The sequence below is a fragment of the Phyllobates terribilis genome, unplaced genomic scaffold (genome assembly GCF_046119375.1).
Source record: "Phyllobates terribilis strain yellow unplaced genomic scaffold, ASM4611937v1 Scaffold_7__3_contigs__length_470593459, whole genome shotgun sequence".
NCBI classification, from domain to species: domain Eukaryota; kingdom Metazoa; phylum Chordata; class Amphibia; order Anura; family Dendrobatidae; genus Phyllobates; species Phyllobates terribilis.
The window spans coordinates 308,365,945-308,382,228 of NW_027362767.1; the positions used below are offsets into that span (position 1 = coordinate 308,365,945).

The window sequence follows — 16,284 nt, forward strand, 5'->3', positions numbered from 1 at the left end:
GAAAGTCAAAATGAAATGCAGGAATGAAACCTAAGGTGTTGGGGTAGTCAGTACTCCATCCACGGAACAGCAGTAATCCTAATATTTGTGCCTCTTCCCCACCCAACTCATGAGGGATGTAGTCTTACATTATATTTTCAACATCATTGCCTTAGGAAGAATACACTGTGTTCCAAATTATTATGCAAATAATATTTTCTCAGATTTTCCCAAATTACCTATATGAATTGCAGTCATTGTAATTTTCCAGTCAAATAACTATTAGAGTACAATTGAAAGGTTTTTGTACATACTGCCTATGATAACAGTATATTTTTAAAAAAATAAAACACTCAAACTGCACTCAAAATGCATGTTCCAAATTATTATGTACAGCAGAGTTTTCAACCTTTTCATTTTAATAAAGAACAAAAAAATGGTCATTTTTGAAATTATAAGCATTAGCAGGTTATTACAAACTGAAATCAAACAGTTTTCAACTCAAAACTTTATTCTAGGTGATGTTACATTTGCACATAGGACCCCTTGTTCGAAAGGAGCTTCTGAACTCTCTCATTCATTGAATTTGTCAGGTTTTGGATGGTTTCTGCTTCAATTGTTTTGCATGAGGACAGAATACCCTCCCAGAGCTGTTGCTTAGATGTGAACTGCCTCCCGCCATCATAGACACTGCTTTTGATGATGCTCCAGAGGTTCTCAATGGGGTTGAGGTCAAGGGAGCATGGGGGCCACACCATAAGTTTGTCCCCTTTTATGCCCACAGCAGCCAGAGATGCAGATGTGTTAAGTGCAGCATGAGACGGGGCATTATCATGCATGAAATGATCTCGATGGTCCAGATGGATGGAGTGGAGGATGGCTGGTTGATGGACACCCCATGCAAACACGGCTACGGCGCCAACAAGGAGGAGGTGGAGTAATCTTTTGGGCTGGAATCATGGGGAGAGAGATTGTCGGCCCTTTTAGGATCCCTGAAGGGGTAAAGATGAACTCCATAATGTATGTTGAGTTTCTCAAACAGCACTTCCTGCCATGGTTTAAGAAGAAGAACCGTGCATTCCGCAGCAAGATCATTTTCATGCATGATAATGCACCGTCTCATCCTGACCTCTACCCCATTCAGAACCTCTGGAGCATCATCAAAAGGAGTGTCTATGATGGCGGGAGGCAGTTCACATCTAAGCAACAGCTCTGGGAGGGTATTCTGTCCTCATGCAAAACAATTGAAGCAGAAAGCATCCAAAACATGACAAATTCAATGAATGAGAGAGTTCAGAAGCTCCTTTCGAACAAGGGGTCCTATGTGCAAATGTTACATCACCTAGAATAAAGTTTTGAGCTGAAAACTGTTTGATTTCAGTTTGTAATAACCTGCTAATGCTTATAATTTCAAAAATGACCATTTTTTTGTTCTTTATTAAAATGAAAAGGTTGAAAACTCTGCTGTGCATAATAATTTGGAACATGCATTTTGAGTGCAGTTTGAGTGTTTTATTTTTTTAAAAATATACTGTTATCTTAGGCAGTTTGTACAAAAAACTTTCAATTATACTCTAATAGTTATTTGACTGGAAAATTACAATGACTGCAATTCATATAGGTAATTTGGGAAAATCTGAGAAAATATTATTTGCATAATAATTTGGAACACAGTGTATTTTTCAGTAATTGGTGTCCAGAAATGTGCAGTTTGGGTGGAGTGATAGATTAAAAATATGTATCAATAGAGTTGCAATCAAAATTATTTGACCGCCATTGCAGTTTAGGTTTATTAGGAACATTTATACATTTTCTTCTGTTTGCAATAAACCAATCGGACAAAGAAAATGTAAATAGCTCAGTACAACTAATGTAACAAGTGGTTTCTCCAAATTCAGCACAAAATGCCACTTCTACGGACTATTGCAATCTCAGAATTATACAACTTCCCCTCATAAGAACATACATTTGGAAATCAGGTATTGTCTTAGGGCCCTTTCACATTGCGTTCTTGCCCACGTTCAGTGGCCCCTTTAGGGCTTATGTCCAGACCCCCCACGAAACAAGAGTCAGGTGCATGCGCCAACTGGGCCACTGACTATAATGGTGGAGACAAAGTCATTGAGTGCTCTGTTGTGCATCATATTCAACTGTATACACCTACTGGAGGTGGACAGCTAGATATAGTTTGCTATGTCTTGGTGTTCACCTCCAATAGGCTTACATATCTGAAAATGATGCATGACAGAGCACACAATGACTTTGTCTCCACCATTATAGTCAATGGCCCTGTCAACACATACACCTGAATCATACTTTGCGGGGGGGTTGGACGGAAGCCCCATAAGGGCAAATGAATGTGGGGAGCAACACAATGTGAAAGGGCCCCCTTAAGTATACCTAGTACAACAAATTTAGAGACTAACCAATCATAAGAAAAACAAATTAAATTTCTGGACTGGCTAGGAGTTTGTTCATTATGACATTTGATTGCATGTTAGTTAAGAGAGTGCAAAAAGTTAAGAGAAGCGAACAATTCTTTACACAAACAATTAAAAGGGTACAAAAGGATAGCAAAGGCTATGGATATTGCTAGAGATACAATTTGAAGAATAGTTTGCAAGATCAAAGTAAAAGAGGACTTGTCATCAAGTCAAAAGCGGACAAAATTTGCTATTAGTTTATTCCCACTGTTCCCCAGCGTATTCAGTCTTTTCATTTTTTTTGGAAATCTACTGTGTGGTTCCAGAGATATGGGACTTTTCATTTAGTGCTAATTTTATGGTCTTTATCAAGGGGGCATGACTCTCTGGATCTTTGGGGGCAAGTCTTTAGTCGGCTATGCCTTATTACACTGAGAACAGCGCTAAACTTGGTAAAGATCATACAAATTTGCACTAAACCAAAAGGCTTATGGCTCCGGAACAGTATGGTAGATTTTAAAAATGAAAAAAGCATAATACTCAGGGGAGCAGCGGAAATAAAATAAGAGCAAAAACTAGACACTTTAACTTGGTGACAGGTCTTCATTCAAGGGAAACTACCTAAACTACCTGGACATGGCAGAAAGATGAAGCTATCACCACCAAATTTCTGAGGAGGCAGGTGGTCAAAAACCACAAAGTGAATGCAAAACACCTGCAGCAAAATTAGGTGAAAGCAGGCACTGAGATTTCAGTTTGCACAATATTGTGTATACGAAATACTGAAGGTTTCCATGCCTGAACCGTATTATTTTTTGAGAAAACAAGGGTTAAAAGTTTCCCACATTGCTATAGATTTAAATGAAAAGTGCCATCCATGCTTCAACTTGCAGAGCAGGGGTGCAGGAGTCCTGTGAATATATCATAAATGGATTTAAAGAGGTTGTCCACTACTTTATCATTGTTGGTCTTTCCTTAGGACTGGTCATCAATGTCTGATCAGTCGGGGTCCAATACCCAGTACCCCTACAGATCAGTCATCTCTGGTGTCGACGGTAGCCGCCAGCCCAAGTCACTCGATTACGGAGCTACTCAGTCTTCTGATAGTGGCCGTGGCAGGGTACTGCACATCCACCTCTTATTCAAATCAATAGGAGGTGGATGTGCAGTACTTTGCCGCGGCCGCTATGAGTAGACGGAGCAGCTCCACTATTGAGCATCTCCAGCCTGCGGTCTTTGCCACTGCTAACAGTAGATTGGCGGGGTGTGGCGGGTGTCAGACTCCAACCGATCAGACATTGATGACCTATCCCAAGGATAGGTCCTCAGCGATAAAGTAGTGGACAACCTCTTTAATGTAAATACCCCTGAAAGTAGGAGAGTATGGATGAGCCATTACCAAATATCTTTAAATAGTATTTGAAAGCAGTTCTACCATGATTTTCAATCATTACAATTTGATATTAGTTTTTTTAAGAATCCCATATGTTTGTACAATTTTATTTCTCGGGTTATGTGAATGCTATTAGTTGCATAAAAAGCCATTTTTGAAAAGCATCCGCAATTCATACATCTCTGAGTACTGACCATGTGAAAACCCAAAAGAACTATTTTTAGAGCTGTAGTTAATTCAGAAAATGTAAATGGTAAAACATGCATAGTTTATAATCTGCCTCCAAACGAGATAGCAAATTATCGACATGGAAAATATGTAATCTGTAGCTAAGCTTGTAATGTAAGAAGGTATCACAGCTTTGCCTGGAGTGAAGCACCAATAAGCTTAGGAAAAAAAATGACAGTAGTGCTTAAAGTGTCAGTTACCAGGCTTATAACTAATAGTAAATGATGATCAAATACTCAAGCGGAGGAAAAGCGTCTACTATCATAACTTATATGATCAACAGGAGTGACATAAACCATTTTAGGGACCCAAAATAACACAAGCCAAAAAAGAAACTCTTATTCTGTCAAAAGTATAAAATATTTTCTTTCTAAAACTATAAATTGGAAACTAGCCAAAATATGAACAATTACTTTAGGGCAATCTGATGAAGGTCAAAGCTTTCAACATTCTGAATACATTATATTAATAACAATTTATAGCATCAGGCGTTGCAGATAATGGTTATATGTTGTAAAATGACTAAGAGGCAGGCTGGTAGCAATGAAGAAATAGTCCTCACAGTCAGTGGAGAAAGGTGACTACATAGTACACTTGACAGTGACCTAATCAAATGGCTGCAGTACTTAACTATAAAATCTCTCAGTTTTGAGAGGTTCATTAAATAGCAACTTGACACTTTCTTGAAAAACCATTTTACACACTCAGACAAAAAGACATCAGAAAAAAAATTAATATAACTCATAAGAGCGTATAAGCCAGCACTCAAGTAAAGCCTTTGTGTATTAAGAGAAAAAGAATATAATGACAAGGGCAAGCTGATCTTTAGAGAAGGTTTATGAAGACTTGGAACCTCAAAATCATAAAATAAATATGATAAATCAGAGCAAATATGGAAGATGCATAAAGACTCTTTGCCTCCTCGATAGTGATCTCGTATTTATAAATCTGGTAAGTCTAATCTTACTAGACCTTGTCTACCTTACGGCATGTGGGAACTCTGTCACTTGTTGGGACAACTGAGTTAGCGATTTATGGTGTAACATTTATGACATCAACAATGTCATGACACACGGGACATGTCCCAATGTAATTTTGTCTTGTGTCAAATTACTAACTTCAGGTGGAATCTTAAGAGGACAATATTTTTAGGAGCTTGGTGACGCACCACTTGATAGGTAAATGTGTTAAGTGCCTTTCACTTCCATACTGAGTGCTGAGATGCTGCTGACGTGGCAACCTTAAGTCGCTTGCCAGGTATCACAATCTTTTAATTAGAAAAGAATATGTGCATGCTACTTGTCAAGTATCCAATAGACACAACATCGGCAATGTCTTTGAGCACCCAATGTGGAAACTAGAAGCACCAAATAAATCCTTTAGAGAGGACCAACTGTATGGCCTTAATAGTATTTTCTCAAAATTCAGTTTTTAACAGAATAGCTTCTCCAAAAGTTAGTAATTCTATTAAGTGGGGTGTCTAGTATTGAACATCCTATGCCTAATCAATTCAGTACCAAAGAAAAAGAAAAATAATGTATACCTACACCCTGCAGTGGCACCATTCCAGCAATGTTGGTGTTGCTGGTGGGTGACAAGACATTGTTGTATCATGTGACCGCTGCAGCCAATCAGCAGTCAATAGTCCACCAGAGCAGACATCTGCTTTGCTGAAATAATAAAGACTAAATCCAGCTGCAGCACTAATGTAGCATGACACAGCAGAATATCAGTGTGTTCTATGTGATGTACAGCGGGTGAAATAGGTATTGAACACGTTATTGAACTATGCTCTTTCCAATTCTGGATTATCACCCCAACAGTGCACACTGGAACCTTTAGTAGTTTAGAATTATTTCTGTCAATGCCATCAGAAAGTTTTGCAACAATAAGGTAGTGAAGGTCTTGAGACAGCTCACTGATTTTACCCATCTTGAGATGTTTCTTGTGTGGCACCTGGGTAATGAGACATCTTTTTGTAGGCCATCAGTTGAACCAGCTGATATTATTTTTCACTAAGTGGCAGGATTGCTTTCTAATTACTGATAGATTGATGCCATGACTTTCCATGGCTTTTTGCACCTCTCTGGCTTTATGTGTTTAATACTTTTTTCCTGTGTCATTTCTCATTATTACACAACTTAATTTAAGGACATCTATGGTGTGATTTCTTTGCTTGTGTGGATCGGATGGATTGTACATGACATCTGGTAAGATTTTTATGTCAATAGCACCTTTAGAAATATATTTATTTAGAAAATTGGAGATGTGTTCAATACATATTTCACCAAATTTATATACAGCAGAGTCACAGTGTCTCCTATGTGATGTACATATCAGTCTCAGTGTTTCCTATGTGATGTATACAGCAGTCTCAATGTATCCTATGGGATCTATGCAGCAGAGTCTCAGTGTATCCTATGTGATGTAAGCAGCAGAGTCTCAGTGCATCCTCTGTGATATATACAGCAGAGTCTCAGTAAATCCTATGTGATGTACACAGCAGAGTCTCAGTGCATCCTATGGGATCTATACAGCAGAGTCTCAGTGCATCCTATGTGATATATACAGCAGTCTCAGTGCATCCTATGTGATGTAAACAGCAGCGTCTCAGTGCATCCTATGTAATCTATACAGCAGAGTCTCAGTGCATCCTCTGTGATGTATACAGCTGAATCTCAATGCATCCTATGTGATGTACACAGCAGAGTCTCAGTGCATCCTATGGGATCTATACAGCAGAGTCTCAGTGCATCCTATGTGATATACACAGCAGTCTCAGTGCATCCTATGTGATGCATAAAGCAGAGTCTCAGTGCATCCTATGTGATCCATACAGCAGAGTCTCAGTGCATCCTCTGTGATGTATACAGCTGAATCTCAATGCATACTATGTGATGTAAACAGCAGAGTCTCAGTGTATACTTTGTTATTTAAACAACAGTCTTTGTGTTTCTTATGTGATTTATAGAGGTGTTATAGTGTTTCCTATGTGATGTGTAGAGCAGAGCCTCAGTGTATCCTATGTGATGTGTACAGCAGAGTCTCAGTGTATTCTATGTGATGTATACAGCAGTGTCTCAGTGTCTCCTATGTGATGTACACAGTGGAGTCTAAGTGTATTCTATGTGATGTATACAGCAGTGTCTCAGTGTCTCCTATGTGATGTATACAGTAGTGTCTCAGTGTATTCTATTTGATGCATAAAGCAATGTGTCTGTGTATCCTAAGTGATGTATACAGCAGTCTCAGCATATCGTATATGACATATACAACTGAGTTTCAGTCTATCATATGTGATATATACAGCAGAGTTTGTATCCTAGGTGATGTATATAAAGCAAAGTCTCAGTGTATCTGGTGTGATGTATATAGCAAAGTCTCAGTGTATCCGGTGTGATGTATACATCAAGGTCTCAGTGTATCCGGTGTGATGTAAACAGCAAAGTCTCAGTGTATCTGGTGTGATGTATGCATCAAGGTCTCAGTGTATCCGGTGTGATGTAAACAGCAAAGTCTCATTGTATCTGGTGTGATGTATGCAGCAGAGTCTCAGCGTATCCCACTCTATGTGAGGCAGCTTCAGCCTGTCTCACTTCCTATATCACAGCTCTCTTATATAAAGCAGTAAATTATAGGAGAGGTTATGAAACTGTAAATCAACCAATCACAGTACAGCTTTCATTTTACCAGAACAGAATATAAAATTAAAGCTGTATAACTGGCTGCTATGAACAGCAAAGACAGTTTTTCTTTTAGATAATTTCTTAAGTCTTCACCTATATCTTTAGCTGCATGGGAAGACACAAAAAGGAATAAGAAAGATGGAGCAGAGTGAGGTGGAGAGGAGTCTGAGAGCTGCCATGGGAGAATTAATAGGTGACATCGGTGGAGTCAGAGTGCATGTAGTAGACTGGTTGTCAGACTGGGGATCACATGACCAAACATCGAATAATGAAGGGGGGGTGTATATTTGTAACTGAGGTGGGTTTAGATAAATTACACAGCTAAAATATTGATGCTAAGCATTATTATGATTTGTGTGGTCCAACCCATTGGAGAATAAAAAGACTGAGGTCCCTTTGGTATTTGTCCTGCACAGTGGTGGTCCCGGGGACCCATTGTGTCAGATACAACTATAAAAGAGCCATAGTGCTTAAAGAGGACCTTTCACCACATTTTAGGTGCTTAACAGGACATGTCATGATGAAGTGGCTGAAAATCCCTACATGGCACCTCCTGCTTATGATTAGGCAACATCATACACACACAACAAATTTATAGAAGAAGCTAGAAAATAGCATACAGTGATGGCCAAAAGTATTGCCACCCCTGCAATTCTGTCAGATAATGCTCATTTTCTTACTGAAAATGATTGCAATCACAAATTCTTTCATATTATTATCTTCATTTAATTTGCTTGCAAGGAAAAAACACAAAAGAGAATGAAGCAAAAATCAAATCATTGATCATTTCTCACAAAACTCCAAAAATGGGCCAGACAAAAGTATTGGCACCCTCAGCCTAATACTTGGTTGCACAACCTTTAGCCAAAATAACTGCGAACAACTGCTTCCGGTAACCATCAATGAGTTTCTTACAATGCTCTGCTGGAATTGTAGACCATTCTTCTTTGGCAAAGTGCTCCAGGTCCCTGATATTTGAAGGGTGCCTTCTCCAAACTGCCATTTTGAGATCTCTCCACAGGTGTTCTATGGGATTCAGGTCTGGACTCATTGCTGGCACCTTAGAAGTCTCCAGTGCTTTCTCTCAAACCATTTTATAGTGCTTTTGGAAGTGTGTTTTGGGTCATTGTCCTGCTGGAAGACCCATGACCTCTGAGGGAGACCCAGCTTTCTCACACTGGGCCCTACATTATGCTGCAAAATTTGTTGGTAGTCTTCAGACTTCATAATGTCATGCACACGGTCAAGCAGTCCAGTGCAAGAGGCAGCAAAGCAACCCCAAAACATCAGGGAACCTCTGCCATGTTTGACTGTAGGGACCGTGTTCTTTTCTTTGAATGTCTCTTTTTTGTTTCCTGTACACTCTATGTTGATGCTTTTTGCCAAAAAGCTCTACTTTTGTCTCATCTGACCAGAGAACATTCTTCCAAAACATTTTAGGCTTTCTCAGGTAAGTTTTGGCAAACTCCAGCCTGGCTTTTTTATGTCTCGGGGTAAGAAGTGGGGTCTTCCTGGGTATCCTACCATACAGTCCCTTTTCATTCAGACGCTGACGGATAGTACGGGTTGACACTGTTGTACCCTCGGACTGCAGGGCAGCTTGAACTTGTTTGGATGTTAGTCGAGGTTCTTTATCCACCATCCGCACAATCTTGCGTTGAAATCTCTTGTCAATTTTTCTTTTCCGTCCACATCTAGGGAGGTTAGCCACAGTGCCATGGGCTTTAAACTTCTTGATGACACTGCGCACGGAAGACACAGGAACATTCAGGTCTTTGGAGATGGACTTGTAGCCTTGAGATTGCTCATGCTTCCTCACAATTTGGTTTCTCAAGTCCTCAGACAGTTCTTTGGTCTTCTTTCTTTTCTCCATGCTCAATGTGGTACACACAAGGACACAGGACAGAGGTTGAGTCAACTTTAATCCATGTTAACTGGCTGCAAGCGTGATTTAGTTATTGCCAACACCTGTTAGGTGCCACAGGTAAGTTACAGGTGCTGTTAATTACACGAATTAGAGAAGCATCACATGATTTTTCAAACAGTGCCAATACTTTTGTCCACCCCCTTTCTTAGGTTTGGTGTGGAATTGTATCCAATTTGGCTTTAGGACAATTCTTTTTGTGTTTTTTCATTGAAGACAAATTAAATGAAGATAAGAATACCAAAGAATTTGTGATTGCAATCATTTTCAGGAAGAAACTGAGTATTATCTGACAGAATTGCAGGGGTGCCAATACTTTTGGGGCCACCACTGTATAACCTTTACAAGCTAATATCTCCGCTACGGAGATGAAAAATAAAAAAATAAAATATATGTGTTTTTTTCTTACTTAAATGCATGTACTTTTGGGAAAAGATAATTTTGTTTGATTGGGTTTTGTAAAAGCTTTTACACTGTTTGCCTTCTACAGCCTCTATGGTGCACTGTCTATTGCTGGCTGCAGAATGGGTTAGCTGAGAATCTGTCAGTGAGCTCATTCTGACAGTCTGATGGAGGAGCCTGTAACTCACATGTGTATTTTACTAGGTTCTTCTCATCTGATTTATGACCATAGACCACATCAAAGTTGAATGTCTCAGGAAACAAAGAGCCAGGAAAAACCAAACAGTGCAACATTTTTAATGAAACCCAATTGCAAAACTATTTTTTTAGCCCCAAATACATGCATTTAAGAAAAGATAAAAAATGTCCCTAAAGGTCGAGAGTTTCCTAGTATTTTTGCTCCTACATTCCCAGTTTACATGATCCATGAGTGTCTGTATCTCAGGCATTGCTTGTATTTTTTTATCATAGTACAGCTTCATTAAGGTAGTTTGCCCACCACAGACAATTCATCTGGATAAAACTCCAGCGTCATCCTAAAATTATCACAAATTTCCCATTGAATGAAATGGCTCTTGACTGTGATGATTTATGACACCTACATAGGGATTGCGGGAATCTTAATAACTTCTTTTTTACATACTGGCAATAAATGATATGAAAATGAATGTAACAGCGAAGCTGTAATGTTCCAGTTGTTACCTGAAGTCCTAGATGATTTTTCCATGGATGAATAAACAAATATTCAAAAAGAAATGTGATTTTCTTCTTGAACTTCCGAAGCATTATTCACATTTAATAACATTTTCACAGTTTTAATCTCAAGTCTTATAACTTTTCATATACTTTTATTTACAGCAACAATATTGTTCATGATACATTATATTAAATGTTTATGACACTGTACTAAACTTTTATTTTTATTATCATATCTGAATCTGTAGCAGTAGATAATGACAACATTTTTGCACATTTTTGGACTTTGAATAGAACGACATTCTATATTTTAAGTTTAAGTTTTAAAGTGGTTTTCTGATTTTAATTTTAACACCCCAAAGATGCTGAATATTGAAAATAAGAAATCATCATTACTTATTCCCTGCAACTTCAGTGCTGCCTGACAGTCTTTCTTGATATGGCTGCAACGGGGTGGCTTCATAAATAGAGCATGTGACTGTAGGGGGTCAGCGCTTACTGGACATTGAATGACACTGTGGCTTTAAGAGACCTTGCTCACCTCTGATTATTACTCTTGGATTAGTCGCCTCCCCCTTGTTGTTTTGGTATGTGCTGTAGAAGGGAGAAGAACCAGGAAGTGAGAGACCTCATGTGTGTCTGAGGTAACTAACAGGACATTTGCCGGTGTCCTGATAAGGAGAGACATTAAGAGGAACTGATGTTCTCTGGGGAAAAATAAAGTTCGGACTGTTGCAAGATTTGTTGTCAGGACTGTGTCCAAAAGTAAAGAGCTGCATCGCTTCTCTAGAACAGCTTCCCTGAAGATTGGTGTCCTGAGGTATCAGATAACACAGAGTGTCAGCCATCTGTCATCATTGAAAGTGAAACCAGACTTGCCTGACTTGCAGAGGGAAAAAGATCCAATATACAGGAGAAAGAACTCAAGTGCAACTCATCTGGCTCAGCTGTATCAAAACGAAGCAGCAGCTGTCTTTCTGTTCCTGATCTGCACAATTGTGAGTGAAACACCGGTGGTGAACTGTGTTAGGGTTTAGTGCAGTTTTCTTTAGTTAGGACGCTGTAGCAGCGTGGCCCGATTAGCGGAAAGCCAGATGGAGAATTAGCTGAGATTTACTTGATTTTTACTGTTTGTATTGAACTTTCATTGCCATAGCTGGAGCATAGTTTTGTGATATGCTTCAGCTATTTCTTCTTATATTCATGTTATTAATATTATCATTGTAAATACTGTTATTCTTATCTTCTGACATATAATCCCTTTTTACATAATAACGCCAGTGTTTTTTTTCTGCCTCCTCGCCTGCTGTGCCGTACTTGAATCCTGCCTTGCAGTGTTATTTGGACACCGCTACATGACCACAGCTCAGTGCTCTTGTGCTGTCTCCCTAGACATGATGGCCAAGCTGAGTAATTGGCTGCAGTGTGCACATCATGTTGCTCCATAGGCCTATACATGTTCCTGATGTTGAGGCAAGAGATAAGCGAACTCGAATTGCAAAGTTCAGGGTTCGAACAGGACACCTAGTGTCCGGTGCTGATCTCTGAACACAGACTTCTCCTGGAAGTCCGTTTTAAAGTTCTGAAGTTTAGGGAGGAGAGAGATAGAGAGAGCGAGAGAGAGAGATATTACAGCATCAAATTTAGGTCACCATTGATTTCTCTGGTGTTCGGGTTCAGGTTCAAATTCGGGTACAGTTCTGGTACCTGAACCGAACTTTGAACTAAAGTTCGGTCGTACCTGATGAACCCGAACATCCACAGGTCCGCTCATCTCTAGTTGAGGCCATAATATAAGCCAATAATGAGACTAATTGCCCTCTGTCCATTTTTAAGAATTTTCAATTTCCTCAATTTAAATGGCTTGTCTCATCTTCTTTCTTCAGGAGTCCACCGCTCCTCTACCTTACAGCTTCCTACTTGCCGGGGGGACAGTGCGTTCCTGAAGATTGATAGTTTAGACCAAAGACACTGGTCCGAATTGAACATTTTCCCATGCTATTAGCAATAACAGCTTTGTCACTGCAACATGGGAGGAACACATGGGGACTGAAGCTGGCTGAATTCAGTGATGTGACCAGCTTCAGAGCAGCGCTTGCAGGTTCTAAATCATAAAGACTGCAAGTGGTGCACACTCCTTACCTTGGTTACCGGCCACTCTGAGAATGCACAGTTGCTTGCAACCTAGGTAAGGAGCTGCACACAATAGATGTACAAATCCCTCTGTTCCTGAGAACAGAAATAATTTTACTAATGGGTAAATTGCAAAGTTGCTTGTATTTACAAGCTATTTGCAAATTCACCCATGAATGAAGATAATAATAATAATAATTTTTATTTATATAGCGCCAACATATTCCGCAGCACTTTACAATTAAGTAGGGACATATACAGAGAATATAAACAATACAATGAATCACATTTCAACAGTTACATGAGGAGTGAGGTCCCTGCTCGCAAGCTTACAGTCTATATGGAAATGGGGGGACACAATAGGTAGAACATGGTAATCAGCCAGTATCTGTCTAAGAGCAGTTACCGTGTGCTATTCAGTGCATGGAGGATGTGGAGACAGATGAATAGGCAGGGGAAGATTAAGATTAACATTTAGGAGGGGACAGGGGAGTGTTAGGTTGGTGAGTTGAGGTGATTGGCTTGTCTAAACAGATGTATTTTTAAAGCGTGTTTGAAGACATGGGGGCTAGATATTAGTCGGATCGTTTGGGGCAGTGCATTCCAGAAAACTAGCGCGGCCCGAGAGTCTTGGAGACGGATGTGTGAGATTCGGATTAAGGAGGATGTTAGTCTTAGATCAGTTGCAGAACGGAGGGCACAGGAGGGGTGATAGACAGAAATGAGGGATGACATATAGGGCAGTACAGAACTGTGGAGAGATTTGTGGGTGAGAGAGATGAGTTTGTATTGTATTCTGTGGTGAATGGGTAACCAGTGCATTGACTGGCACAGGATAGAGGCATCGGTTAAGTGGCCTGATAGAAATACGACCCTGGCTGCTGCATTCAGAATGGATTGGAGAGGAGAGAGTTTGTTTAGAGGAAGACCGATTAGAAGAGAGTTGCAGTAGTCCAGGCGAGAGTGAATAAGAGCGACAGTAAGAGTTTTTGCAGTATCAAAGGTGAGAAAAGGTCGGATTCTGGAGATGCTTTTAAGCTGCAGGTGACATGAGCGAGTGAGTGATTGAATATGGGGAATAAAGGAAAGTTGTGTGTCAAATATGACTCCAAGACAGTGAGCTTACTGCTTGGGGGTTATGGTAGCGCCACCCAAGGAAATTGAAAAGTCAGGTAGAGTTGGGTTAGTAGAGGTAAGAAAAACAAGGAGTTCAGTTTTGGAGAGAATCAGTTTTGGAGAGAATCAGTTTCAGATAGAGGGAGGACATGATGTTAGAGACAGCGGACAGACAATCACTGGTATTTTGTACTAGAGTGGGAGTGATGTCAGGTGAAGAGGTGTATAGTTGTTATCAGCATAGAGATGATACTGGAAACCAAATCTGCTGATGGTTTGTCCAATAGGGGCAGCATACAAGGAGAAGAGGAGGGGACCTAGGACTGATCCTTGTGGAACCCTGATAGTAAGGGGAAGATTAGAGGAAGAAGAGCAGGCAAAAGATACCATGAAGGAGCGGTCAGAGAGATAGGAGGAAAACCAGGAGAGAGTAGTGACCATTAGATTTAGCTGTTAGTAGATCATTAAAGAATTTAGTGAGGGCAGTTTCAGTAGAATGTGAGGAGCGGAAACCAGATTGCAAAGGGTCAAGAAGAGCGTTATCTGAGAGATAGCGGATTAGACGGGAGTGGACCAGGCATTCCAGGAGTTTAGAGATGAAGGGAAGATTAGAGACCGGTCTGTAGTTAGCAGTGTAGTTCTGGTCCAGGGATGGCTTTTTCAGTAAAGGGGTTATAATAGCATGTTTGAATGAAAAGGGAAAGGTACCCAAAGAAATAGAGAGGTTAAAGATTTTAGTTAGGTGGGTAGTGACAGCTGGGGAAAGGAACTGAAGGAGGTGTGAGGGAATAGGGTCACTGTTGCAGGTTGTAGGGTGGGAAGAAGCGAGGAGTCTGGTCATTTCTTCTTCTGTGACCGGCTCGAAGATGGAAAGTGAACTTGAGATGCGGGAGGAAAGGGGATCCAGACTCTGAGGGGATTGTGTAAAAATGTCTTGATGGATATGATTAATTTTTTGTAGAAAATAATTGGCCAGATCATCAGTGCTTAGGTTGGTGACAGGGGTCTGTACTTTAGGGCTCAGGAGGGAGTGGAAGATTTCAAAGACTCATTTAGGATTGTTGGCTAGAGATGTGATGAGAGTGGTAAAGTAGACTTGTTTAGCCAGATGGAGAGCAGAGTTATAAGTTTGGAGCATGAACTTGTAGTGGATGAAGTCTTCTGCCGAAAGTGATTTTCTCCACAGACGCTCTGTGCACCTTGAGCAGCGCTGGAGTAAGCGTGCTTGCATCGTGTGCCAGGGCTGCCGTCTATGCAGAGTCATTCTGTGTGTAGCAGATGCTGCTTCATCCAGGGCACTCTGCAATGTGTTGTTATAGTGTGACAATGCTGAGTCTGGACAGGAGAGGGAGAGGATGGGGGCTAAAGATGACTGTAGGTTGTTCATAAGTTGCTGGGTATTAATGGCACGTAGATTTCTGTGTGTACGGTAAGTGGGTGAGGAGACCGTTCTTGACAGAGAAGGAAAGAAGGTTGTGGCCAGAGAGTGGTAGAGGAGAGCTAGTAAAGATGAGATAACTCCTTTAACTATTTCTGAAAATTCATATTTTATCATGATTAATGTTACACAAATAGCTTCTGTAATTTTTTTCTTACCATTATGAGGATTTAGTATATGATGTTTGTTAAAGGTCCATCCTCCGAGATTTGAAGAATCCATCTCAAAGCCTTGCAAGGTGACTGTCCTCCGTTCCCATAATACAAGGTCTGGGCATGACTCATATTCATATCCAACTGACACTGCCACACAGGAAAATAAATGGTTGAAATACATTTTCTGCCAGTTATGCATTTGATTATTTTGCAAAATTTCATCAGATGTTCAGGTACGCAGATCAGTCAAATCTCAGATCTGATGACTCCAAATGACAGCTGAATAATACAAGTATAAATCACTGAAGTTTGTATGTCTTTATGAAGAATTTCTGATACTTTACTTTTTAGCCGGCTGACATGTTATCTTCAAATGAAAAAGCAGCCAAAGTAAATTGCCTCTATTACTGTTTGCCTAAAGCACAGAAAAAGTCATATTTCAGTTCATGAAATGCTGAAAGCACAAAATAACTTATGGACAGATTAATCCTTGCCTGTACTGTGCGAGCGTACAGTCCAATTTGGTGATCAAGAACTCCTTAGCAAAGAGTCAGTCCAGTAGTTATTAAATGATCATCCTGCCTGTCAGGAATGAATAAATGGATGTCTTTCCTGCAAGAAGTCTCATGCAATGTTCATATATACAGTATATAACTTATTTTATGCGATTGTTTGAAAAAACTATTATTGTATATTCCCTATTTATTTGTA

At 40.0% G+C, this 16,284-nt stretch overlaps 1 protein-coding gene across 5 annotated transcripts in view; it reads right to left on the reverse strand.

The window, feature by feature from the left end:
* The window catches only part of TENM1 (teneurin transmembrane protein 1), a 1,319,062-nt gene that overhangs the window by 175,479 nt on the left and 1,127,299 nt on the right, over positions 1-16,284 (reverse strand). For all 5 annotated transcript variants that reach the window (XM_073641092.1, XM_073641091.1, XM_073641090.1 and 2 more), the window contains one exon: positions 15,577-15,720. In XM_073641092.1, the coding sequence (XP_073497193.1) occupies positions 15,577-15,720 (144 nt within the window). The remainder of the gene's footprint in view (positions 1-15,576; positions 15,721-16,284) is intronic.